Genomic DNA, 26,066 nt, shown 5'->3' on the forward strand with positions numbered 1-26,066 from the left:
TGCTGAAAGAAAAATAACCTACAACTAAGAATAATTTATCCAGCAAGGCTATCATTCAGAATAGGAAAGATAAAGAATTTCCCAGAAAAAAGCTAAAAGAATACATCACCACTAAACCAGCCTTATGATAAATGCTAAAGGGGACTCTGAATACAAAGAAAAGACTAGAAGGAGGAGTGAGAAAAGTAGGAAGCACAAAAACAGTAATATTAAATATATCTGTAAAAATAAGTCAAGGGATTCACAAAATAAAAGGATATGGAGTATGATATCATATACCTAAAATGGGGGAGGGAAAGGAGGAAAAATTTAGTATTTTAGAATGGGTTCAAACTTAAGCAACCATCAGCTTAATATATACTACTAAATGCAAAAGATATATATAATCACAAATCAAAAACAAGTAAGAAATAGGCTAAAGGTAAAGAGAAAGGAATCCAAGTATATCACAAAGGAAGCCAGTAACAAGAGAAAAGAACAAGAGAAGAATGGAACAGAGAACTATAAAAACAACCATAAAACAGGTAACAAAATAGTAATAAGTACATAACTACCTACTAGTTATTACTTTAAATGTAAATGGACTAAATTCTCCAAACAAAAGACATAAGGTAAGTGTCTGACTTCAGCTCAGGTCATGATCTCAGGATCCAGGGATATAGTCCTGCATCAGGCTCTGTGCTCACAAGGGAGTCTTCTTGTGCCTCTGCCCCTCACCCTGCTCATGCTTTCTTTCTCAAATAAATAAGTAAATAAAATATTTAAAACAAAACAAAAAAATATATACCTATCATGAGGAGAACTGAGTAATGTATAGAATTGTTGAATCACCATATTGTACACTTGAAACTAATGTATTACTCTATGTTAATTATACAGATTTTTTTTTTAAAGGAAAAGAATGTGTCCAACTATAATTCTAGATCTATTTCTCCTTCCAGTTCCTTTGTTTCATGTACTGTAAACTCTGGTTTTAGGTAGAAAATATTTGGGAATATTATGTCTTCTTGATGAATGGACTCTTTTATATCTTTATGTAATGTTCTTGGTTATATTTCTTAGATGGTTATCCTTGGTTATATTGGTTATATTAATCCTTGGTTATATTTCTTAGTTTGACACCTATTTTGTACAATGTTAATATAGTCATTGCAGCTTCTAATTAGCATTTACATATGTTGTATATTTTATCTTCTTTTGTTTTAAATAAACCTATGACTTATATAATTTTTAATGAAAATTTTGTCACAATTCTTATTTTTCTTCTTGGGTATGTCATATGTTGTTGTTGCTATTGTTGTTTTGCCTAGACCTGCCCCTTCACCAGTGTTCCTGATCACTAATAATCAGGAAAATGCTATTTAAAGCAACAGTGATATACCATTGCATACCTTCAAACTAACTAAAATTAACATAATTCATAAAAACCACTGTTGTGAGGATGTGGGTGAACAGGAGCTCTCATAAATTTCCAGTGATATAGGTATGTTGGAACATTGTTTGACATTGTCTGAAGTTGAGCATCACCATACCCTATCACAAAATAATTTCATAAATTTTAGGTATCAACATAAATACATGATTATGTCTACCATTGCTCATAACAAAATAATTTAAAATAGTTTAAAAATTAGAGGTAAAAGAAGTGTTCATCAATTTTAGTATATATAAACAATCTATATAATATATATACTATAAATAATTATAATACTACAAATATATATACAGAGAAGTTATGAACAAATTGCAAATACATGTAACTATATAGAGATGAATATGATAGTATAATTTATATTGAAAGCCACATATAAGAAAATACACAATATATACTAATATGAGTTTCAAACAGACAAAATTAATATATAATAGTTATAATAATAGTGGTCACTTTGGGGAGGGCATAAAGGTTAACAAATTGAATAGATCATAGGTTACTACTAATAATCTATTTGTAACTTAGATCATTGTTAAAACATTTGTTCATTTTACTGTATTTTATTATGCTGCTCACCTAAGATTTTAGTTACATTTAAAAATAATAAAAAATCAAAATTTTAGACATTTACACAATTTCATGATTAATTTTTACAATAATGATATAAACTACTATACTATACAAAATAGCTTAGATTATATTTATTTACTTATTTATTTTAAAAAGATTTTATTTATTTAAGAGAGAGAGAGAGAACATGAGCAGGGAGAGTGGCAGAGGGAGAGAGAAAAAGACAAGTAGACTCCCTGTTGATCAGGGAGCCTGATGTGGGGTTTAATCCCAGGACCCCGAGATCATGACCTGAGCTGAAGGGAGATGCTTAACCAACTGAGCCATCAGGCACCCCACTTAGACTGTATTTAAATTTTATATTTGGTATGGTATTTGTATATTGTATACATACATATATAACATGTATGGTATATGTATATTGTATATTGTTAGGTATATTAAACCTTTCAAGCAACACAGAGAGAAATAAATAATTTGACAATACATGGTCAAATTATAGATACAGATAAGTTAACAAATACACAAATCACATATGCGTATGCATACATACATAAATATGTGAATCTTTGAAACCATCATAAGCTTGAAGAATAAACCATCATAAGCTTGAAAAATCTATTTCAGTTATATAAATATATTTATTTTATGGAGAAAATTATATGCCATACTTTTAAATTGGTAATATATCATAAAATTTTAGGAAGTAGCTGTGAATATCAAGGACTGACTGCCCCTGTTTTATACTGTGTTATTTTAAGAAATAAATGAGTTAATATACACAAATTATTTTGTGACCTGTAAACCACTTAAAATATATATTTTATATATATATATGTATATATATATATACTTCTATATTTTTATTTCACAAAAATACAGTTTCTAAGTATAATATTGAATTTGAGGACATGCTTACTCAGCTGAATGACCTTTTAAAAAACAACAAAATGTTTTTTTTTTTAAGATTTTATTTATTTATTCGACAGACAGAGATCACAAGTAGGCAGAGAGGCAGGCAGAGAGAGGGAGAAGCAGGCTCCCTGCTGAGCAGAGAGCCTGATGCAGGACTCTATCCCAGGACCCTGAGATCATGACCTGAGCCGAAGGCAGAGGCTTAACCCACTGAGCCACCCAGGCGCCCAACAAAATGTTTTTATGTAATCACATTGCTGCTGAATAGACATTGGCAAAATCTTAGAACATAGAAAAATACAAACGAGGCTAATATATTTCTAATAATCCTCAAATAAAGTAAGGCTTTAGTATAATTTTGGCTTTATGGTAGGCAAAACTTGAAGAATGACCCCAACAGCCTTTCTTTTTGAGCATAGGTGGGACTCATGAATATGAAGAGATCGCATTCCCATGGTTATGCTAAGTTATGAGAAATAGGTGACCTTCAAATGGAGAACATCTACATAAGCCTAATCTAACCACTTGAGCTTTTTAGAAGAAAAAACTTTCCTTATCTGGTAGCAGTGGAGGAAGGCAGAAAAAGAACAAAGATGGGAAATATGAGAAGGACTTGAAACATCGCTGGTTTGAAGATGGAGGGTGTCATGTGAGAAGGAATGTTGGCAGCTTCTAGGAGCAAAAAGGAGCCTATAGTTGACAGTGACAACAAACACCACAACTGCAGCCATGAGGAACTGAATTCTGCCAACTGGAATGTTGCTTAGAAACAGATTCTTTTCCAGAGCCTCCAGGTAAAAAGAACAGTCAACAAACTGATTTCAGCCTATGAGATACTGAGCTAAGGAACCAAATGAACTTGCCTGAGATTTCTGAGCTACAAAATTATGAGATTATAAATGTGTTTTGTTTTATAACACCAAGTTTGTGGTAATTTGTCATATAGCAAAGAAAAATAATGCAAGTTTATTATAAAAAGATCATTAGCTCTTTGAGATCTTAATAGAATACACATACTTAAAATGACAATGAGAGATTAACTCAAGAAGTCACCGTGCAGAAGGCAAGCATGGCTGGCTGCCCAGTCATGATTTGGATCTTACTACATGCTGACAGAAGAAAGGCTTTGTGTACATATACTTTCATAAATGAGGTGTATATTATAAAATATTGAACAAAATATTGTGGATTTAGAAATCGTATGTTATTTGCTAAGACATCACTTTGCAAGAAAACATCAGCATTAATAGTGTTAAGTCAGTGGATAATGAAGCAATTAAATCAGAGAAACCTGAATTACTAAATCATCTTAAGGAAACCTCCTACCCAACCACTCTACAGCTTACTATGGTCTGAGACGTGAGATAAAAACTTTCACTGAGTTAAAACTGCTGAGATTTTTGTAGTTGATCTACAGGAGCTGAAGTTTAATGAAATTATTCCTTAAGGGAAAAAAATCAGCTGAAATTCCCAAAAGGAGCTAGATAATGACAATATTTTCAAATATTGCTGTATATAGTATTTCCATTCATCTGTTAGTGGGATGGAATGGTCGGTGTAGTAAAAATTATCTAACTCAGATCCATCAGTAAGTTGATAATTTTAATAAGCACTTAGTCTTCTTTAAAATTTTGTTATCTATGAGCAACTCATGTACTTAAGATGGGACAAGGTAAAAGGTAGTAAAGGTAAAACTCATGTACTTAAGATGGGAAAAGTTACGCAGAGGCTTTAACAGACACCTGAATATCAGATCACTGTTGATCTTCACAGATGCTTAGATCCATCTTTTTGTTATACCAGTCAATAAATTACATGAAAAATTCAAACAAGTTTTTTATCAAGATGTAAAACCAACTGTTATTTTTAAGCCACCATTTGTATTTTGTCAGTAATTACGAGTGAAAGAAAACACAAGTCTTAGACTGAATATTAGAGAACATAAAGTGATTCCTCCTGTTTTCCCCTTTAACTCCCAGTGCTCTTGGCCTCTTTATGATGTCACCTCTCAACATCATTAATTTGAACTTACAGGGCTTAAGTCCTGGCAAATCATAGGTGGGGGAAATGTCTGTACCAAGATTGTAAGTCCTCTTGTCAAATTTTATGTTTTTAAAATAACTGAAATGTTATAGTTAGCCCTGTATTTACCCTCTTTAGAGTAGAGATGCTTGTTATATTATTATTCATTGTAAACAAGAGTATGTGTTTAGCAGACACATACATTCTCAAGCCATAACAGAGGTTGTTTTGATATAAAAATTAACTAGTTCATTCATTTCAGTAAAATACAAACATAGTTTTGGATAAGGCTTTTTCAAAGTGATTCTTCATTCATTTTTAGCATACTGTATTTTCTAAAACACAGAAGAAAATAACTCATAGTTCTCATTCAGGGGAACTACCACTTCCTTAGAGGCCATTTGGAAACTTATGGATTTTTTTTTTTTTTAAATGTCACAGTGACTGAGGAGTCTACTGACCTTTAGAGAGTGTGGGTCAAGGGTGTTAAAACTTCGGTAATAATTTATTCTTGAGAAATACTGAGTTTTGAAAAGTACTTTGCAATGAAAAGTAGATTATCCAGACAAGGGAAGTTTGATGATAGTAGTTTCCTTATGCATGATTTTTTAAAAGATTTTATTTATTTGACAGAGAGAGATCACAAGTAGGCAGAGAGGCAAGCAGAGAGAGAGAGAGAGAGGAGGAAGCAGGCTCCCTGCCTAGCAGAGAGCCCGATGCGGGACTTGATCCCAGGACCCTGAGATCATGACCTGAGCTGAAGGCAGAGGCTTAACCCACTGAGCCACCCAGGCAGCCCTCCTTATGCATAATTTATGTTGTGTTGAAATGATGTAGGGAAAGAAGACCTTCAATTATTGTAAGCCTTTTTACTATGTAGGCTTAGAATAAAGGTGAAGGCATAGAAATGTGAAATAAAAAGGGAAAGTGTAACTGGTTTTCCCTTGGACAATACTTTTAAAGGAAAAATAAAACACAAACCTTCAAACTAAACAAAATGGCCTTTAATAGGCACTGGTGCTTACTTCATTACAATGCAATCAGTACTTTAATAGACAATCACCAGTGAAAGGATTCAATGCATTTGTAATGATTAAGGATTGAGGGACTTGCTGATAATTACAAAACAATCTGCACTCTGGCATATAGCCTGACAGAATTACATTGTATACTAATTACTTTAAAATGTTTAAGCACAATAAAATATTGATGACATTATTATTATCATGAGCACTGCACAGCTTTCAGAGAACTTCAAGAGTTAAAAACATATTTTTGGTTTTGTGACTATTTATGTTTTTTTCTGGTATAATTCTAAAACTCTCATTTTATCATAAAAAGAAACTATAGTTAAATTCATAATCAAATGGCCTCAGCATACATAAAAATCCTTAATAACAAATTCTCATATTTAACTGGATTCAAGTGGCCACTTCCAGTTCACTTAACAGAGAATCTGAGATGCAGAAATTATTTCCTACTTTGTTTTTCCTCTGAATGCTATGACAGGACCTTAATTTTAGACTTAAATTTCTATGTCATGGCTATCAATTTATGGTTGATAAAGAAAATATTCCTTCCCCCTCTTCACTTACTGTTCTTTAATACTCTTGTTCATCCAAATCTCAGCAACTCCATTTGAGTGCTTCACATTTTCTTGCCTTTTCCTCCTACTCAGGTTGTGTCAATCAACTCAATTCTTCCATTTCTAGTGGTGAATCTAAGTTTTCTGAAGGAAGTAGGAGAGGTTTTCACAAAGACTGGGTTATCTAAAAATCTAAATTTTTTAAACTGCCAGTGTTAGTTTCTGGATAATAGATTCACTGCACTTTTTTTTTCCTTGAGTTGCATTAATTAGGTCCTCTCTTATTATCTTGCCTAGGAATTCACCTTCATATAGAATAAAGTTTATGAACTTTAGCACTACTGACATTTTAGGAAGAATAACTCCTTACTGGTTTGAGGAATGGGGAGAGGGTAGGGAGGTCCTTGTAAGCAGTTAACAGCATCCCTGCCTTCTATACCCTAGATGCCACTATCAGCACGTGTGTGTGTACACCACCCCCACATCACCCCCAAAATACACACAATTGTGATAAAAATATCTCAGGCATTGCAAATGTCTACTGGAGTAAGGGATTCATAATAAACCCAGGCTGAGAAACACTGCTCTAGAAAATGCTAGAAAAAGACAGGAAATCTCACCATAAGGCAGTTGACCTTTGCCTTAAAAAAGAGACCCATAAGGCAATTGATCTTTGCCTTAAAAAAGAGACCTCTACAGCAAATATAAGAGTGACTCAGGCCCCAGTCAGTCCCTGGAAAATCTTCTGTAATATTTACTTATATTTCTGTAAGATATATTTATACATAAAGTACATAAGAATTTTATGGTCTTATTTGCCATATATCTGACGTAGAATCCCAAAATCCAAAATCAGCTGGCAGGATATCTTGTGATACTCACACATAATGATTGTCTGTAGCCATTTTACTATTAAAATCAAACTTAATTGTGGAATGTTGACTATCTTTCCTCTATAAACCAGAAACAAGGCAAAGATGCTCATAATTTCTATTTACCCTTGTAATCCAGACCATATTTTGTTCCATACAACAATAAAACATTAAGATTGGGGAGGAAGAAGTAAAATTACCTTTATTCACAGAGGACATGATTGACTGGATTATCCAGTGACATCTACAAAAAATTATTTAGAGCTATTAAATGTAATAAGATTATATGATACAGGATCTAATTATATAAATTATATTTCTATAAATGGAAAAATTAGAAATAATTAGAAAGGAAAAATTAGAAAATATAAGTTTAAGAAAATAGTACAAATTTCAATAACAAAAAAACTTTAGAAATAAGTTTATGAAAATATATGCAAGACATATATAAGAAAACTAAAAATTTTCCTCAGGGAATTTTTCAAGGAAAGTTTTTTTTTTTCTTTTCCTTCCTTAGATTTTATTTATTTATTTGACAGAGAGAGAGAGAAAACAAGCAGGAGAAGTGGGAGAAGGAGAAGTAGGTTCTCTGTTGAGCAGAGAGCCCGATGATGCCTCTGTGGGTCTCCATCTCAAGACCCCGGGGATCATGACCTGAGCTGAAGGCAGAGGCTTAACTGACTGAGCCATTCAGGTGCCCCATAGGAAAGTTTATATATATAAGTTTATACACATAACACATAACTTATATATAAACTTATATATATAAATATAGATAGATGGATATTTTCATTATATGTAATAAACATATGTCCTCCAATCCAAAGATATCCTTTACACCCTTTATACCTACTAGAACAACTGAAAGTAAAGATTAATCACACCAACAGTAGCAACAGTGTGGGGCATCTGACCAGTTCAGCATTGGTTGTGGGTATAACAGTACACCACTTTGGAATACCACTTGATATTTTTTAAAATAAAGTTGAACATACACATGTTATATGTATGATTCAGCCTTTCCACTATAGCTTACCCAAGAGAAGTTCACAAAAAGACTTGGACAAGATATGTATAGCAGCTTTATTCACAATAAGACAAAATTAAAGTAACTCAAATGTCCACCCACAGGAGGATGGAAAATTTCAGTGTGGGGTATATCATGTAATGGAATACTGTTCTGCAATCTAAAGGAATGAAATAGTCATAAATATAACATGGGTGAATAAAAAAATATATTGAAAAAATCCAGGAACACAAAAACACATACTGTATGATGTAATTTTTATGAATTTCAAGCATAGGCAAGGCTGTCTGTAGTTAACTTAACAGCCTTTTGTGGGGGAGGGGCAGCATGGATTGACTGGAAACTAGTACAATGTAACCTAATGGTGTGGTTGAAAATTTCTGTGTTTCTTAAGGTAGTTTAAATCAGGGTTACTGACAAATAAATTTAGTTCTCTTGAATTTTCACTGAAACGAGTTTATAGGACCCCAAAATAGCCATGATCTGAATACTCTAGTTCTCACTCCCTATGTAAATTTACATGTCATAAGTAATCCAATACATTTAACCTTAAGGAATAAATAGCATTTTGCCACTCTTTCACCTAAATCTGGTTCTGCTGGTGATAGCATCTCTCCCTTTACCTCTCCAGGATAGTCAAGAAATTTTCTAGATCAGGATACATTTAGATTCAATTTTTGAAGTTTCTCATTAAAAATAACAATAAAAACAAAAACAAAAATCACATTGTCAGCATCCTTTATTATTTGTTTTTCTTTTGAGACTATTGTCTAATTTAATTATCTGAAAAGAAAGGGGCGCCTGGGTGGCTCAGTGTTAAGCAGAGTTAAGCCTCTGCCTTCAGCTCAGGTCATGGTCTCAGGGTCCTGGGATCCAGCCCCACATCACATAGGGCTCTCTGCTCAGCAGGGAGCCTGCTTCCCCCTCTACCTCTGCCTCCCTCTCCGCCTACTTGTGATCTCTCTCTCTCTCTCTGTCAAATAAATGAATAAAATCTTTAAAATAAAAAAAAGGAAAAAAAATCTGCAACAAGTTAAAAAGGTTGTTTTGGTCTCTATTTCATTGATTTCTGTTCTGATCTTTATTATTTCTCTTCTCCTGCTGGATTTAGGCTTTCTTTTTGTTCTTTCCTCAGATCCTTTAGGTGTAGGTTTAGGTTGTGTATTTGAGACCTTTCTTGTTTCTTGAGAAAGGCTTGTATTGCTATATATTTTCCTCTCAGGACTGCATTTGCTGTGTCCCACAGATTTTGAACCATCGTGTTTTCATTATCATCTGTTTCCATGAATTTTTTCAGTTCTTCTTTAATTTCCTGGTTGACCCATTCATTCTTTAGAAGGATGCTCTTTAGCCTCCATGTATTTGGGTTCTTTCCAAATTTCCTCTTGTGATTGAGTTCTAGTTTCAGAGCATTGGGATCTGAAAATAAGCAGGGAATGATCCCAATCTTTTGGAATCAGTTGAGACCTGATATGTGATCCAGGATGTGATCTATTCTGGAGAATGTTCCATGTGCACTAGAGAAGAATGTGTATTCTGTTGCTTTTGGATGTAATGTTCTGAATATATCTGTAACATCCATCTGGTCCAGTGTGTCATTTAAGGCCTTTATTTTCTTGTTGATCTTTTGCTTGGATGATCTGTCCATTTCAGTGAGGGGAGTGTTCAAGTCCCCTACTATTATCGTATTATTGTTGATGTGCTTCTTTGATTTTGTGATTAATTGGTTTATATAGTGGGCTTCTCCTACGTTAGGGGCATAGATACTTAAAATTGTTCTATCTTCTTGTTGGACAGACCCTTTGATTATGATAGAGTGTCTTTCCTCATCTCTTATTATAGCCTTTGGCTTAAAATCTAATTGATCTGATATAAGGATTGCCACCCCAGCTTTCTTCTGATGTCCATTAGCATGGTAAATTGTTTTCCACCCCATCACTTTAATTCTGGAGGTGTCTTTGTGTCTAAAATGAGTTTCTTGTAGATAGCATATTTATCGGGTTTTGTTTTTGTTTTTGCTTTTGTTTTTCCCGTTCTGATACCCTGTGTCTTTTGATTGGGGCATTTAGCCCACTTACATTCAGGGTAACTACTGAGAGAGATGAATTTAGTGCCATTGTATTGCCTGTAAGGTGACTGTTACTGTATATTGTCTCTGTTCCTTTCTGGTCTATGACTTCTAGGCTCTCTCTTTGCTTAGAGGACCCCTTTTAATATTTCCTGTAGAGCTGGTTTGGTGTTTACAAATTATTTTTTAGTTTTTGTTTGTCCTGGAAGCTTTTTATCTCTCCTTCTATTTTCAATGATAGCCTAGCTGGATATAGTGTTCTTGGCTGCATGTTTTTCTCATTTAGTGCTCTGAATATATCATGCCAGCTCTTTCTGGCCTGCCAGGTCTCTGAGGATAAGTCTGCTGCCAATCTAATATTTTTACCATTGTATGTTACAGACTTCTTATCCCAGGCTGCTTTCAGGATTTTCTCTTTGTCACTAAGACTTGTAAGTTTTACGGTTAGATGGTGGGGTGTGGACCTATTCCTATTGATTTTGAGGGGGGTTCTCTGTGCCTCCTGGATTTTGATGCTTGTTCCCTTTGTCATATTAGGGAAATTCTCTACAATAATTCTCTCCAATATACCTTCCGCTCCCTTCTCTCATTCTACTTGTTCTGGAATTCCAATTATTCTAATGTCTCATTTTATGGTATCACTTATCTCTTGAATTTTCCCCTCGTGTTCCAGTAGTTGTTTGCCTCTTTTGCTGAGCTTCTTTATTCTCTGTCATTTGGTCTTCTATATCACTAATTCTCTCTTCTGCCTCATTTATCCTAGCAGTAAGAGCCTCCATTTTTTATTGCACATCATTAATAGCTTTTTGGATTTTAGCTTGGTTAGATTTTAGTTCTTTTATTTCTCCAGAAAGGGCTTTTATTTCTCCAGGCAACATTTCTCTAGTATCTTCCATGCCCTTTTTGAGCCCAGCTAGCACCTTGAGAATCTGAACTCTGGATCTGACATATTACCAATGTCCATATTGATTAGGTCCGTAGGCTTTGGTACTGCCTCTTGTTCCTTTTTTGTTGTTGTTGTGAGTTTTTCTGCCTTGTCATTTTATCCAGATAAGAAGAGATGAATGAGAGAATAAAATACTAAAAGGGTGGCAAAGACCCCCCCAAAAATGTGCATTAACCAAATCAGAAGAGACCCCAAATCATGGGTGGAAGAAAGGGGATAAAAAGAAGTTCAAAAAATTTTTTTTAGAAAAGGAAAAAATGATAAAAGAAAATATAGATGTTAGACTGGTGAATGGAATAGAGCCACCCACTTAATTTTGGGAGTACTTTAGTCTCTTAGAAGAAACTACCTTCCAAAATTTTAAGAATGAAAAAAAATATATATATATGTATATATATATATATATGTATATAGATAGATACAAAAAAATACGGGTAAATACAATGAAGGGATGGAATATGACTGTAAAGATGAAAATTTTTAAAAGATTCTAAAGAAGTTGATAAGATAAGTTGGATGGGAAAAGAAAGAAAAAGAAATTGTAGAGGATTTGCTCAGGCTGGAGACTAGAACAAAGCCCTGTGCTAGATTTAGGGTATATTTTGGTCTATTAGAAGAAGTTGTACCCCAAAATTTTTTAGAAGAAAAAACCCTATGTGTATACAAAAAATAAAGTTAGGTACAATGAAGGATAAATATGAGTATAATAATAAAGGTTCAAAAAAGATTTTTTAAAATAGAAGGTATTGTTAAGATAAACTCGTTAAAAAACGCTAAAAGAGGAAAAAGTTTAAAAAATTAGATAAAAAATAAAATTAAAAAAAATTAACTTTGTAAGACTAAAGAATCATGGGGTGAAAGCCATGAATTCCATGCTTTGCTTTCTCCTCCTCTGGAATTCTGCTGTTCTCCTTGATAAGAAAGCTTGGTCTTGGCTGGATTTCTTTCTGATCTTCCAGGGGAGGGTCCTGTTGTAATGATTCTCAAATGTCTTTGCCCAACGTGGAATTGCACCATCCTTGCCAGGGGCTGGGCTAAGTAATCTGCTTGGTTCGCTCTCAGGAGCTTCTGCTCCCTGAACGCTTTCTGTAGAGTTCTGGAGGATGGGAATGAAAATGGCAGCCTCCCAATTTCTGGCCCGGAGGAGTGGAAGGATTGGGGCTCCATTCCTCAGTGCACCCTTGGAGAAAAGCACACAATCACTCCCATCTCCCTGGCCTCTGGCCATGCACCGAGCTCACCCAGACTGTGACCGAGTGTCTCTGTCTCTGGCACACAAACCCGCCTGGAGTCTCCAACCCAGCAGATCACTGCTGCTCTTCCAGGGAGGCTTCCCCGGATCTGCCACTTGTGGGGTCCCTGCTCAAAGAGCAGAGGTCTGACTGTACCACGGATCACAGTTTAAGGTAACCCTGAGCTGAGAGCTCACTCCTTGGCTCTGTCTCTGTAGCCAGCTTCCCTGCTCTAATACCTGCGAGCTCTGTGATATTCAGACACCCCTGATTCTTCAGTGACCCTGCAGGACCTGAGACCATGCTGTCCCTGCGAGGCCTCCGCCCCTGCTTAGCCTCAGGAGCCATGTCCCTCAGTGGAGCTGACTTTTAAAAGTTCTGATTTTGTGCTCTATTGCTCCGCCACTTGCTGGGAGCTGGCCCCTCCCCTTGCATTCTATCTTCCTGTTGCTTTGGATTCACTTCTTCGCAGGTACTACCTTTCAGAAATTGATAGATTTTCTGTTTCTAGAATTGCTGCTCTTCTTCTCTTCGATCTCCTGTTGGATTTGTAGGTGTTCGGAATGGTTTGATAAACTGTCTAGCTGATCTCCTGCTACCTAATGTCATCACAACCTGCTACTCCTCTCACATCTTGACAATATTGAAGGTTGTTCTTTTTTTTTTTTTTTTTTTTTTTTTTTTACAGAGATTACAAGTAGGCAGAGAGGCAGGCAGAGAGAGAGAGAGGAGGAAGGAGACTCCCTGCCAAGCAGAGGGCCTGATGCAGGGCTTGATCCCAGGACCCTGGGATCATGACCGGAGCTGAAGGCAGAGGCTTTAACCCACTGAGCCACCCAGGCACCCCAGGTGGTTCTTTTTTGATATAACTGGTTTCTGAATTAAGGTCTCTGGATATATATATATATATATATATATATATATATATATATACACACACACACACACACATAAAATAACTAATACTTCATCTTAACAAAGGTGAAATGGAAAACAGATGTCACAGAATCTGTCTTCAGGAGCAGTGCACACATCCTAATATTTCAATATCAATCTCAGCATCTCATCTGAGCCTTTTTTTTTTTAATCTCAGGTTTCTTTTTTATTCTTTTAAAAATTGTTTTTATTTGAGCATAGTTGACATAGTTTCAGGTGTACAACATAATGATTGGGCAAGTTTATACACTGAGCTTTGCCCCCAACAAGTATAGCTGCTATGTGTCACCATACAATGAATAGTATTATAGCATCACTGACTCTATTTTCTATGCTGTACCTTTGATTTCATGACTTATTTATTCCTTAAATAGAAGCCTGTATGTCTCACTCCCCTTCACTCATTTTGCCCATCCCTTCATTCTTCCTCCCATCTGACAGTATCAGTTTGTGCTCTGTATTTATAGGTCTGATTCTGCATTGTGTTTTGGATTCCATATATGAGTGAGCTTTAAGTAAAAAAGGTACCCGTTAACATTGTGGAATGTCATGTATTCATGATGTAGAAAGGGAGCTGGGTTTAGGTTTTCCTAAATAAACATTTGAGATCATAATGTAGGGAGACATCAGGGACTTTCTTTTTTAGGACAAAAATCTATTTTTATATTACTACCGGAAAAGGTGTTTTTTTTGTTTGTTTGTTTTGTTTTTGTTTTTTGTTTTTTTTTTCCTTTAAAGGAGTAAACATGTAACTGCATTTTTTTTTCTTAGTCTGAAAAAATATAATCTTAGTACAGAATACACCTGTCCTTACTCTTGCCTTTAACTATATCTCTGGTACATTTTAAAATGTATAATAAATTCAAAGGATAAGGACTCTCAACAATGTGGTATCTCCTTCTGTTTCATATGAAAGGAAGCAAGTATTGCCTGAAGACACTTTATCCATTTGAGGAAGATGTCTTCTATCTCTAGTTTTCTCAGAGTTTTTAATTATGAATATTATTTTTTCAAAAATTCTTCTGTGCATCTTGAAATGATCAAATGAATTTTATTTGTTATTTTCAGTATTACATGGGTTGATTTACACATGTTAAACTAATCTTACATTCCACAAAGTAAATCTCAATAACCATGATGTCTGCCATTTTATATTATTGTTCAGTAAGATTACTTAAGAAGTTAAGGAATTTTTGTGTCTGTGTTAATGCAAGGTATTGGTCTATAATACTCATTTCTGGTAATGTCTTTAAGAAGTTTTGGTGTCCGAATTATTTATACTGGTCTCAAAAATGAGTTGAAACAACCTCTCCTTCCTCGTTTCTGAAAAATTTGTGTAGATTTAGTAGTTTTCCTTAATTTTTAAAAATTTATCAGTAAAACTGGCTGGGGTCTGTGTTTTTCTGGGAAGATTTTTGATAATGGATTCATTTTATTTAATAATTATGAGTCTAGTCATATATTTATTATTTAATCATGTGTCTGTTTTGCTAAGTTAGTTTTACATGGAACTCATCTATTTCACTGAAGTTGCTGAATTTATTGCTATAAAATTATTAATAATATTCCCCATTATGCTTTAAAATCTATGTAATTATAAAACTTGCATCAGTCCTGATATTGGTAATTTGTGTTTACTCTTTATCAGTTCTACTAGGAGTTAATAAATTTTAATAATCTTTACAAAAATCAAATTAGGGATTTTTTACTCTAATTTTTTTTTCCACTTTGATTCTGTCTTAAAGATTTATTGTTTATTCTAATTTTGAATTTATTTTGATATTTTCCTGATTTTAAAGCAAGGATTTAAAACACTGTTTTAGGGGCATCTGGATGGCTCAGTTGGTTAAGCAGCTGCCTCTGGCTCAGGTCACGATCACAGCATCCTGTGATCCACTCCCACATCCTGCTCCCTGCTCACAGGGAAGCCTGATTCTCCCTCTCTCACTCCCCCTGCTTATGCTTACTATCTCTCTGTCAAATAAATAAATAAAATCTGAAAAGACAAACAAAAAAACACTGTTTTAGGGGCACCTGGGTGGCTCAGTTGGTTATGTGTCTGCCCTTAGCACAGGTCACAATCTGGGGGTCCTGGAATCAAGCCCCATGTTGCACTCCATATTTAGTGGGGAGTGTGTTTCTCCCTTTCTTCCTCTACCCCCAGCTCATCCTCTCTCTTTCTCTCAATTAAATAAAATCTTTAAAGAAAAACAATTTTAAACTTTTTAATGTAAGACATTAAAGCTATAAGTTCTTTTAACTTTTTGCAGTATTCCATAATTTTTGATCCTATGTTATTATTTAGTTGCTTCTTTTTTATGAGTTGTGATTTCGTTTGACTGCTGGTTATTTAGAAAGAACAATTTTTTTAAATATTTGGGTATTTTCTATATAATTTTGTTTTTGATTTCTAATTCAATTGTTTGGTGATTAAAGAACATGCCCTAGGGATTATATAAGGAATTAATGGATCTGGCCTATGTATAATATTTTAAATCTCAAATTTAATAATATTGTTTCATGAACTTGAAATATTTTCTCTTTCAGAGTATTTAAAACAGAGATGTTCATAACCATGATTGCACATCAAAATTTTTTCAGGAGTTTATAAATGTATATTGGCTAGATCCAAACCTAGAGATTTAGATATGGTAGGGCAAGTAATTTTAATGCATGCTCTCGGTTAAAAAACAACAACTGTGTGAGTGGAGCTAGAAAGTATTATGCTTAGGTGAAATGAGTCATTCATGGAAAGAAAAATACAATATGATTTCACTCATATGTGGATTTTAAGAAAAAAAAAAGCAGAGAGAGAAAGAGAAAGAGAGGCAAACCAAGAAACAGACAAAACAAAACAAATTAATGGTTACCAGAGGTGAGGTGGGTGGGGTAATGGGTTAAATAAGTTATGGGAGTTAAGGAGGGCACTTATGAGTACTGGGTGTTGTATGGAAGTGTGGAATCATACTATACACATGAAATTAATATTATACTGTATGTTAACTAGTTGGAATTTAAATAAAAATTTTTAAAAACCACTGGACTAGATAACATTTTGGTCAATATAACCCAAATTTTATTCAATTAAAATCACTTAATTTTTTAAAAAGATTTCTTCATTTGAGAAAGAGAGAGAGCATAAGCCAGAATCCCAAAGCAGGGCTCAATGCCAAAACTCCAAGATCAGGACTCCAGCCAAAATCAAAAGCCAAATGCTCAACCGACAAAGCCATCAAGATGCTCCCATTTTTTAAAAGATTTATTTATTTATTTGAGGGGAGATCAAGGGGTCAGTGGGAGAGGGAGAGAGAGTCCTAAGCAGACTCTCCACTGAGCATGGATCCCCATGGGGGGCTGGATCCCATGACCATGAGATCACAACCTTAGCTGAAACCAAGAGTCAGGAGGCCTAACAGACTATGCCACCCAGGTGCACCAAAATCATTTAAATTTTTATAGAGTGACAAAAATGTGCCAAGTATTGTGTTGAGAAATAGAGCCTAAATAAAGATATCAAGGTATGTATTTAATGTACTTTATTCCTCAATTTTTTTTCAATTTGAGTATAGTTGACAATGTTATATTAATTTCAGGTGAACAACATAACAACTAGGCTTTTTTATACATTATGCTATACTCATCACAAGTGTACCTACCATTTGTCAACATACACTATCACAGTATCATTGCCTATATTCCCTATGCTGTGTCTCTTATTCTCATGCCTTAGTCATTCTATAACTGAAAGCCTCTATCTTCTACTTTCCTTCACTACCCACCAGCCCCCGCCCCCAGCAACCATCACTTCTCTCTGTTCCTGGATCTGGTTCTGCTTTTTGTTTATTTGCTTGGGTTTTGTTTGTTTAGATTCTACAATGTACTTCTTTCTTAATACTTATGTAATGTCAAAATAAGTAAAATACTATGTGAGCTTGTGTGCTTCTGTGTGTGTGTAAGCCCAAAACTCACATGTGATCAACAGGGCTTTATTTCTGTAATATAATGAGATGTTGTAAAATTATACTTCTCTATCAGATCTTAATATATGTCTCCATTACAAATCAATAAAATGGGATTATAAAATTTCTGTTTGTGAAAGTAAACAAGTTCACAGAGTACTAAAGCAAATGGAAACTTTTAAATGAAAAATACCTTACAACATAGGTTTATTTCTCAGCATTCCTAGAGAACAAAAATTTAAAAAAATTAGAATCTGTATCAACACTTACGGTGCACATTGACAGACATAGACACATACACAACACACACACTCGTTCACAGACATAAAGGTAGGCCGTTGAATGATCTGGCTTTGCTTAAAATTTGAGAATATTTTGAGAATCTCATTTTGCTTAAGCAATGCTTTTAAAGTGATGTCTTTGCCAAAATTCAATTGCAAGAAAATTTGGAACATGAGATAGAGAAAAATAGTTCAACCATGAATTCACAATTTTTTAAAAAAAAGTCTTTATTTCACATATGGCAATTTGATAATTTTTAAATGTTTCTATCTATTTTAGTTATGTTGAAGTTTGTGCTAAAAACACACATTTACTCATCTCTGTTTTTTCTAGGATCAAGTAATCTTACATAATAGTGGAGATCTGAGAATTCAAAATATTTCTCTAGTTGGTGATGGCAAGTGCTTACACTTGATCATTACAATAATGATCATTAAATACAGTGATTTTATATAAATTAATTAAAACATTTCCCTCTTATTTTAATAGCCAAAAAATAAACTTTGGAACATATGATAACTACATTCCAGGTAAGAAAAAATTCAATATTTATTTTTGAAATATGATTAATTTTAGGATTAGGATTACTTTTGTTTTTAAGATTTTCTTTATTTATTTGACAGAGAGGTAGAGAGAGGGAGCACAAGTAGGCTGAGCGGCAGGCAGAGGGAGAGGGAGAAGCAGGCTCTCCACTGAGCAGGGGGCCTGATGTGGGGCTCCATCCCAGGACCCTGAGATCATGACCTGAGCTGAAGGCAGCCACTTAACTGACTGAGCCACCCATGTACCCCAGATTAAGATTACTTTTAAGGATAAATGATTATTATCCTCTATTCAAGGTGATAAAGCAGTATGTAGCTCATGGAATATCATTAAAAATCAACTTTCTCATGGACTTGGCAAACATTTTCTAAAGATACTTTGTTTTTGAATCCAACAAAGTTTAAGCAATATATTCAGCAACATAAAGGTGTTATGTTAGAAATCATACATGTTAGAAATCACACAATCAGATACTCTTATATTTGAAAAGTAGTGTAGAAACTGGATAAACAATTCACCCATGTCTGCAATGACTTCTACTACATTCATGACAGATATATTTTCCTTATAAAAATTCACCAATTTGACGTTGAAGGAATTCATATACCTAACAATTTTCCTTCATATATTGAGCTTTAATATGCCTTTCATTCTGTATATGTTCTCATTGATCCTATTTTTAGGAGATACACAAGAAAGGATATCTCTTACACAAAGTATTATACTGCACATGTTTAAATGAAATGAAAAATCTCTCTCACTCCCATTGGTACCCAAACGTCTTTTAACTATTTTATTTTTAACCATTTCCTTATAGTTTCCAGGAAACTTTTCCCTCACAATCCCAATTCTGTAGGTACTCTGTATTTATAGTTTACTTCATTAATATGCCACTTATAACAACAGTGCAGTTTCTATGTGAATAACATTTACTCCTGTACCTTGGAAAATTACTAAAGGAAGCTTAATCAGTAACATTTAGAATCAATCATATATTTATTGAATATTTTAAAACAAGTACTGTCTGTGCTAAGTATTTTCAAGGCTACTGAAGTGTAGTTATCATGTTTTCTGATCTCAAAAAAAAAAAAAAACTGTATTCTAACCAAAAGAATCTAAAGCAAAAATCTAGACTGGGAGAGATAGATTAAAAGAGGGCACGTAGGATGGAACTAGAGGGTATCATGCTTAGCGAAATAAGTCAATCGGAGAAAGACAACTATCATATGATCTCCCTGATATGAGGGAGAGGAGATGCAACATGGGGGTTAAGGGGGTAGGAGAAGAGTAAATGAAGCAAGATGGGATTGGGAGGGAGATAAACCATAAGTGACTCTTAATCTCACAAAACAAACTGAGGGTTGCTGGGGGGAGGGGGGTTGGGGTTATTATGGACATTGGGGAATGTATGTGCTATGGTAAGTGCGGTGAAGTGTGTAAACCTGGCGATTCACAGACCTGTACCCCTGGGGAAAAAAATATATGTTTATAAAAAATAAAATTTAAAAAAAAAAGAGGGCACGTATTCCATGGAGCACTGGGTGTAGTGCAAAATCAATGAATTCTGTTACGCTGAAAAGAAAAAAAAAAAAAAGAAAGCAGTAAAGATCTTTTTTGCATTTATGTTACAGACCATATTAGTTTCACAATAACTATATAGTTTTCTGTAAAACTGATCAAAATAGAAAATAAATTTTTAATTTCATATATTGATAAAGAATTTCAAACATAACTAAATGAATGAAGCCATAATTTGTATCATTTGTTCATTCATGAAATCTATTATCTTACTGTCACTTTAGTTCTGATGAAATTTTACTTACTCGAAAACATTTAATGTCTTCTTATTTTAGTCAGTGAATTAAGCAAAAAATCATGGAATCAGCAACACTTTGCCCTGAGATTTCCCAAACCACCAAGGCCAGGAAAAAAAAGAAGATCAAAACCATCCCAACTACGAGACAATGCAGTTCCTGTGAGTATTGGAAGGATCATGTAATTTTACTAGTACCAAACTTGTGAAATCATATTTTATAGTTTTATGTGCTACAGATCAGCACTGACCAATGGGATTTCTGTGATGATAGAAATATTTTATGGCTTTATATTCCAATGTGGCTACTGAACATTTAAAATGAGGCTAGTGTTGGGGTGCCTGGGTGGCTCAGTGAGTTAAGCCTCTCCCTTCAGCTCAGGTCATGATCTCGGGGTCCTGAGATCTAGCCCAGCATTGGGCTCTCTGCTCAGCAGGGAGCCTGCTTCTCCCTCTTTCTCTACCTGCCTCTCTGCCTACTTGTGATTTCTCGCTCTCTGTCAAATAAATAAATAAAATCTTAAAAAGATAAAATAAAATAAGGCTAGTGCAACTGAGGAAGTGAATTTTATATCTCAATTCAATTCAGTTCATTTATGGCTTTTAAATACCATATTGGAGAGCAGAGTTAAAGGTAATTCAAATTCTACTACATGAAGGAAGTAGATATTTTTATTTGCATTTCATCATATAAACCTTGTCCCCTTATTTCATATTTCTTTAGTAACACCACAATATAGAAAATATGTGTCCAAGAAGCACAAAATTCTGGAGATCCTAATGTTACAGTTAGTATGAACATTCAGAAAATATCCTCCAGCTGGGGAAACTCCCTCATTAGTGTCATGGGATTATATTATATCTTGATAAAGTTTTAATGCTTCCTCATTTTCTGTAATATAGCATTCAGGATTCTGAATATTAGAAGTATTTCTCAATGTTCTAGAGTCATCATGGGATATGAGAAGTTTTTAAAAATTTTCACAAGATAAAACTATCATCAACTCTTGCTTATTTTAGGGAATGTTTCCAATTAGTAGTGATCCTAGCTTATTCTGTCATTTCACATCTTTGCTTTTCCTTTCTTTCTTTATTCAATTTATTTTTCCATTGTTTGTTAACATCACTTCCAAAGTTTGTTACTTTTGCACTTGAGATTTTGCAAGCACTTGGTTAGAAGTTGAAAAAAAAATGCACCATTCTGCACAAAGTTATGTGCACCAAATGTTACAGCTTTTATTATTGTAGTTTCCTTTCTGATAATACTCAATTTATATTTTGGTAAGTCAGAATTTCAGGTTTTTCTTTTAACTACAGGTAGCATTTCAAATTCCAGAGACCTTGAATGTGATAATAGAGACCAGGACATTCCTGAACATGAAACTATTACACTTAGTTTCTGAGTTAGCCTAGGAATGGAGAGTGGGCAAGATATTCTTTTTTTTTGGGGGGGGGGGCAGATATTCTAAGAATTCTTGAGAACACCAAGGTAGGGGGAAGACCTTTTCTGATTGTGAAGAAAGATTCTGATAGGTCATTAGTTAGTCCTCACTACCAATTTTAACATAATGTCTTGAGGGAATTATGAAGATCCTCTAAATTGAAATAAAGCCCACAATGAGACATGACTACCCATTAGTCTAAAAAAGAATGAAATTGGAAAAGCAGAATAAACTATGACATCTACAATTTATCCACTATTTATCAAAACCTAAAATCTTTTAATGGTTGAAGTTAAAATGCATTTGGTATATGGTATAAAAGCTGTGTAACATACAAATTGTTCATTCTTATTCTAACCAATATTCCAGATATATGATTCAGAAAAAATAAAAGAAGTTTCTAAGCGACCATTATGGATGCACAGTTCTTTAATGAGAATTTCTGAGAGACCATCTGATTATTTAGCTGCCAGGAGGCAGCGTCCATATAAACCAACCCATCAGCCAAAGGAAGATACTAAGGTAGCAGATGTAGAAAAACCTGTATATCCAGAAACACCTAAGAAAGGTAAAGAAGACAAGCAAGAAGACATGAAGGACATATCAGAGTCAGAAACAGAACCCACAGCTTTAAAGGAGCCAAAAATAACTAAGAAAGAGTCAAAGAAAGATAAGGATATAGAAACAGGAACTAGAGATGAAAAAGATGTTGCAAAAACAGATGCCAAAAAAGAAAGAAAAGCTTCAAAGGAGGGCAAGGAGTCAGGTACAGAATCTGAAGATGAAAAGAAAGATGTCAAGAAAGAGAAGAGAGCCCCAAAGAAGGGCAAGGAGTCAGGGGCAGAATCTGAAGATCAACAGAAAGATGCCAAGAAAGAGAAGAAAGCCTCAAAGAAGGAGAAGGAGTCAGGTACAGAATCTGAAGCTGAACAGAAAGATGCCAAGAAAGAGAAGAAAGCCCCAAAGAAGGTCAAGGAGTCAGGTACAGAATCTGAAGATGAAAAGAAAGATGCCAAGAAAGAGAAAAAAGCTTCGATTAAGGGTAAAGGGTCAGGTGCAGAATCTGGAGATGAAAAGAAAGACGCTAAGAAAGAGAAAAAAGCAAAGGGCAAGGAGTCAGGTACAGAATCTGAAGCTGAACAGAAAGATGACAAGAAAGAGAAGAAAGCCCCAAAGAAGGGCAAGGAGTCAGGTACAGAATCTGAAGATGAAAAGAAAGATGCCAAGAAAGAGAAGAAAGCCCCAAAGAAGGGCAAGGAGTCAGGTACAGAATCTGAAGATGAAAAGAAAGATGCCAAGAAAGAGAAGAGAGCCTCAAAGAAGGACAAGGGATCAGGTGCAGAATCTGAGGATGAAAAGAAAGATGCCAAGAAAGAGAAGAAAGCCCCAAAGAAGGGCAAGGGGTCAGGTGCAGAATCTGAAGATGAAAAGAAAGATGCCAAGAAAGAGAAGAGAGCCTCAAAGAAGGGCAAGGAGTCAGGTACAGAATCTGAAGCTGAAAAGAAAGATGCCAAGAAAGATTCCAAGAAAGACAAGAAAGCTTCAAAGAAGGACAAAGGGTCTACAGAATCTGAAGATGCAAAGAAGGATAAGGATGGGAAAAAAGATACAAAAAAAACAGGAGAGAAAGATGACCAATCGAAAGACAAGAAAGATGCAAAGAAAAAGGGGAGTAAAAAAGGTAAGAAAGATGAAAAGAAGGCCAGTGGGACAGATACTGAATCAAAGGATGGTGCCAAAAAAGATGCCAAGAAGGATGCCAAGAAGGATGCCAAGAAGGATGCCAAGAAAGATGTCAAGAAGGATGCCAAGAAGGGCAAATAAACCTTGAATAATAATTCAAAAGCATTTGATAAACAATTTTAGTAGTCTGAAACTGAATATGAGTGACAAGGGAATTCAAAGAATCAAATAATTTTTTTAAATGGGGCAAAGAAGAATATAAAGCAAGACCCAGAAAAGCATCATAAAATATAAGAAAGATATGAAAAATTAAAAGTGATGAATCATTGAAGGACTTGGAGGATACCTATGCTAAGTTTGGGGATATGAAAGATTCAATGAAAGATCCCTAGAAAGGTTCAAAGAAGAATATTCAAATCAGGATGTAGAAGTTAATGACACTGGATCTGTGGATAAAAAAACAGTAATAAAAAATAAACAAATAAATAAAGACTCCAAAATAATCCAAGGAGGCAGATGTTCAATCTACAGAATCAGTTTGAAGCTGCATCCACAGATTTAAATACCATAGGTGTAATGAGAGAAAGTAAAAAAAAATTTCAGAAACTGCACTTGCAAATAAATACAAATACAAATTGAAGGTAGCATTTCTTTAAAAAGAAAGAAAAAGAAAGAAAGAAAGAAAGAAAATATGATTTCCTTGTGAACCTATACCACCATCCCTGAAGTATAAACAGCCACAACCAGGTTGATGGATGTTGAATGTTCCACTTCCAAGCCAAGATAAACACACTTGGTAAGTTAGTTTTGTTTAATAATAGCCAAATTGGATTAAACAATAATTGAGTCAATTTAAAGTTTGAATTGAAACCTGCCATTCTTATAAAAATCTGTGGAATCTGCTCACTATGTTTTTACTGGAATTTGGCAAAAATGCAGTAGCATTTACTTTGGGCTTTCTCATTAATAAGAAATTACTGATGAATTTGGTGAGAATACCTTAGAATGAAGACCTTAAAAATATCAATGAAAAAGTTAAATAGAACTATTTATCATGAGAGAGGAGACTGATTTATGATACATGTTAACTTTAACAACTACTTACTTATCAAGAAATTTTTTTCTCCTCAAACAGAAAATAGTAGCCAAGTTCTCTCCATTTAAGACAGGATGTAAATAAAATATTTCCAAATTACCAACATATGAAAATTGAAACAAGGCATATTAAAGAGATGCCTGGTAAATTGCTAATACATATGCAAAACCAAATTCACCAGCATTCAACAGAGTCTAACAGAGTGAAAGCATCTACATATTATTTAGATGTGAAAACTATTTATTTTATATCTTTATAACTATATTAAACTCTCTTGTGATCCATAAGTCCTATTAATGTGAAGAGGAAAAAAAAGAAAAACATAAAGCAAAATGCAAAACTCTTCAAATATCCAATTAGTAGCAATTAAATCTCTTTAATATTCTCTCAGATAAACCCAACATTGTTGCAGAACTTGCTAAGTGATTTTCTCTCCATCTCTCCCAGTATAAATTCTGGATGTAAAATAAAGCTTCTCCTTAATACTCCTAGTTCCACATGTTTTCAAGAACTAGATTTATATGAATAATGAGGTATAATTGTTACCTTCTCTTGAAACATTGACCCCTGTTACCCTACAACAACTCCTGAAGGATTCATGGCCATTTGTAATTTATGGTCTTTGAGGTGGCCCTACCTTGCAGATCTGAATCAGCTGTAATGACAGAGTGAAATCCTTCCCCAATATTCTCCCCCTCTTGCAAGAACTCATTCTTCCTTTCTCTTTGCTTGTAAGTAAAATTATATAGTCAGATTTTCAAAATTTTCTGGAAACGCTAGCATCTTTCTAAGGATTTAGGGATTCATTTAAAAGCCTCTAGTCCTCTAAAAAATTCTCTTAGATTATTTTCTAATATGATATTTAAAAATCAAGTTTTAGATTAAAATTTAAGGTATAGTGTTAGAATAACTGAGCTCCTAACTTTATTATTCTATCGAAATGTATGAAGGTCCCCCCAACCTTTTGGAGTTCCAATTGCAGTGCCTTTTTATCCTAACCCTTCTTTACTGTCTATATATTTCTCTAAAATTATTCCATTCTATTCCCATGGCTTTATACATCATTCTTTTTCTGTTGAAACCTAGTGATTTTTCCACTCAGTTCCAAAAGCATTTGTCTAAATATTAAGTTAAAGCATCTGCTTGACTGTCTTCCAGACATCTCAAAATTAACAGGTCCCAAAGAGAACTCAAACCTGTTTTCTCCATCCAAAACCGTTTTCTCCAGGTTTTCACCAATTCAGTAAATGATGCTGACATTGAACTTGTGATTCAATCAAAATCTGGTGGGTCATTCACAATTCTTTCTTTTTCACCATGCTTATCTATTGCTGAGTCCTGCCTGACTACCACCAAAACATTTGAATTGATCTACTTCACTCCATTTCTATCACTTCTACACTAGAAGTCCAATCAGCATTACTTTTCACTTGGAAATCCCAAAGCCCCCTAAATGCAGGGAAAGCTGCCTACTTCATCGTTGACCACCACCCAACATCTCATTCTCAACACAGAAATCATGTTCCTTCATTACTCTGAATCTTCTAGTATACTGATGTTACATTTAACATAAACTTTTCTTTTCTCTAGCTTTAATAATCTGGCTTCTGACTGCTTACCTGCCTTCATGTGGTAGCAAA

The 26,066-nt window shown here is 34.4% G+C and overlaps 1 protein-coding gene across 3 annotated transcripts; it reads left to right on the plus strand.

The window, feature by feature from the left end:
* Positions 1–4,943: 4,943 nt before the first annotated feature.
* CYLC2 (cylicin 2) lies at positions 4,944–23,784 on the plus strand. Of its 3 annotated transcripts, XM_032860870.1 has the most exons (6): positions 4,944–5,004; positions 18,339–18,379; positions 20,246–20,367; positions 22,017–22,794; positions 22,867–22,911; positions 23,128–23,784. In XM_032860870.1, the coding sequence occupies exons 1-6, from the start codon at positions 4,988–4,990 to the stop codon at positions 23,469–23,471; spliced, it is 1,347 nt and encodes a 448-aa protein (XP_032716761.1). In that variant the 5' UTR covers positions 4,944–4,987; the 3' UTR covers positions 23,472–23,784. The 3 variants fall into 3 exon arrangements, with proteins under 3 accessions (XP_032716761.1, XP_032716760.1, XP_032716759.1); XM_032860869.1 differs by having other exon boundaries at positions 22,017–22,911; XM_032860868.1 differs by having other exon boundaries at positions 22,017–23,784.
* The last annotated feature ends 2,282 nt before the right edge of the window (positions 23,785–26,066 follow it).

The sequence above is a fragment of the Lontra canadensis genome, unplaced genomic scaffold (assembly GCF_010015895.1).
Source record: "Lontra canadensis isolate GAN:19392208 unplaced genomic scaffold, GSC_riverotter_1.0 scaffold19, whole genome shotgun sequence".
NCBI lineage: Eukaryota > Metazoa > Chordata > Mammalia > Carnivora > Mustelidae > Lontra > Lontra canadensis.

Bases quoted from the DNA above. Each gene is read 5' to 3' on its own strand.
- CYLC2 (XM_032860868.1), top strand. The intron at 18,380-20,245 runs GTAAGAAAAAAT...TTCTTATTTTAG, and splicing joins ATATGATAACTACATTCCAG to TCAGTGAATTAAGCAAAAAA. The intron at 20,368-22,016 runs GTGAGTATTGGA...CCAATATTCCAG, and splicing joins TACGAGACAATGCAGTTCCT to ATATATGATTCAGAAAAAAT.